At 32.7% G+C, this 1,622-nt stretch overlaps 1 protein-coding gene across 1 annotated transcript in view; it reads right to left on the reverse strand.

The window, feature by feature from the left end:
- LOC113225868 (sphingosine-1-phosphate phosphatase 2-like) overlaps window positions 1-1,622 on the reverse strand; it is a 13,471-nt gene extending 11,849 nt beyond the window's left edge. The window contains exon 1 of the mRNA XM_026458324.1: window positions 1,203-1,622. Coding sequence (XP_026314109.1) covers window positions 1,203-1,605 — 403 coding nt within the window. The 5' untranslated portion in view covers window positions 1,606-1,622. The remainder of the gene's footprint in view (window positions 1-1,202) is intronic.

Consider the following 1,622-nt stretch of genomic DNA (forward strand, 5'->3'; position numbering starts at 1 on the left):
GGATTTGAGTATGGTTTAAAGCACTCGAAATCATACTCAAGTCCCTGCCATTAGGGTCGTATTTCCAGTGCTTGAAATCATACTCACATCCTGACTTGAGCATTGAGTAGAGTTCTGGAAAACGACCCTTAAAGTCCTTTGTTATATTACACTAAAAGTCCTCTAATCAACCAAATTATAAAGCATTATTTTAAAATTATAATATATATAGGAAAACTTGAATTCATTCAAAAATTTTATTTTTTTATGTTTCAGTTTAAAAAAAAAATTGAAAAGCAATCAGACTACATTCATAGTTTTGAGTAACTAGGACACATTTAAAGCAAGTCATGTTGACATTTTTATTACCAAAATTTGTAGAAGTGTGTATGTGTCACCAGGTAAACATGACTGTTATCATATTAGTCTTCTTAAGCTAAACAAATAGGCTCTATTTATTGAAATTGATAACGTTGACTGATTTAATCATTTAGATTATATTTCAGAATGTGGTAGTAAAATATTGGTTTTTATTGTTTCTTCATTTAAAAACTATTTTTATTTCTCTCTATTTACTTAACTAACCTTTGTTAGCTGTTCCTTTGGTTAAATTTATTGATCAACTTTCTAAAGCTATTCATATGTTACATGTCTACTTTTTCCGTATCTAGACCCACTGATAATATAAGCCTTAAAATTTACCTATTTCTTATGCAATCACAACAAATTAACTACAAACATAGCCACCTACAGCAGTTGCATGAAAACAAGTAGTTTCTTTCTCTTATCTACAGATTAAAATCACAAATGCCAATCAAAAGTATGACTACTTACATTTGTGATAAGGTAATTAGTCAATTAGTCATTTCCACACAAATAAGACTAGGCAGTGATGTTATCGGCTTATCGCATTCTTTATAACCCACATTTAACCAACTGTGAGATAACAATTGTTGCAGAACGGAACTTTTTGTATATGATAACCATCAAACTATGACATAATACCAAATATCTAAATGACAACACCTTTAAGTTTGTCATTCAAATATGCAAATTAATAAAGTATATTTCTGGTCATGTTTCATTCAGGATAATTTCTTTCTCAAATACTTTTTCAAAAGTTTGGAAATAGCATTTGAAATACTCTAAATATTTTGTTGGCATAAGCATGTAGCAGCAGTATATCCGCATCACGTGAGATAGTCACGAAATAAAAAAATTACCTATGTACATAACAATGGTCCATACGAGCACAACGCGCCGCCCGACCGCGCCATCGATGTTCCAGAACCAGAAAGGGATAAATGTCGCATAGAATATCTCATCGCCCAGCGCTGTTCCTATCACGAACAGATAATACCAGAACTTGTTCTCTATGTGACACTCCACTTCGTCTACCTCCGCCGACGTATCCGTATCATACGACGACGAGCTGCTGGAAGTATTGCTAGGTATCCTCTTATGCGTTAAGTCAAAGTCTTCTTTCTCTCTTTCAAGTCTCTCCGAATGTACGACTTCACATTCATTATCACGAACACTCCTTTTGTTGTAAATAACACCGAAAAAATTTTGCACTTTAACAACTAGTAACGGATCTTTTAAATACTCAATTATATTTTCCCACATTTTTGTTATTGTGAACC

The sequence above is a fragment of the Hyposmocoma kahamanoa genome, unplaced genomic scaffold, assembly GCF_003589595.1.
Source record: "Hyposmocoma kahamanoa isolate Upper Pololo Valley unplaced genomic scaffold, ASM358959v1 179, whole genome shotgun sequence".
NCBI classification, from domain to species: Eukaryota; Metazoa; Arthropoda; class Insecta; order Lepidoptera; family Cosmopterigidae; genus Hyposmocoma; species Hyposmocoma kahamanoa.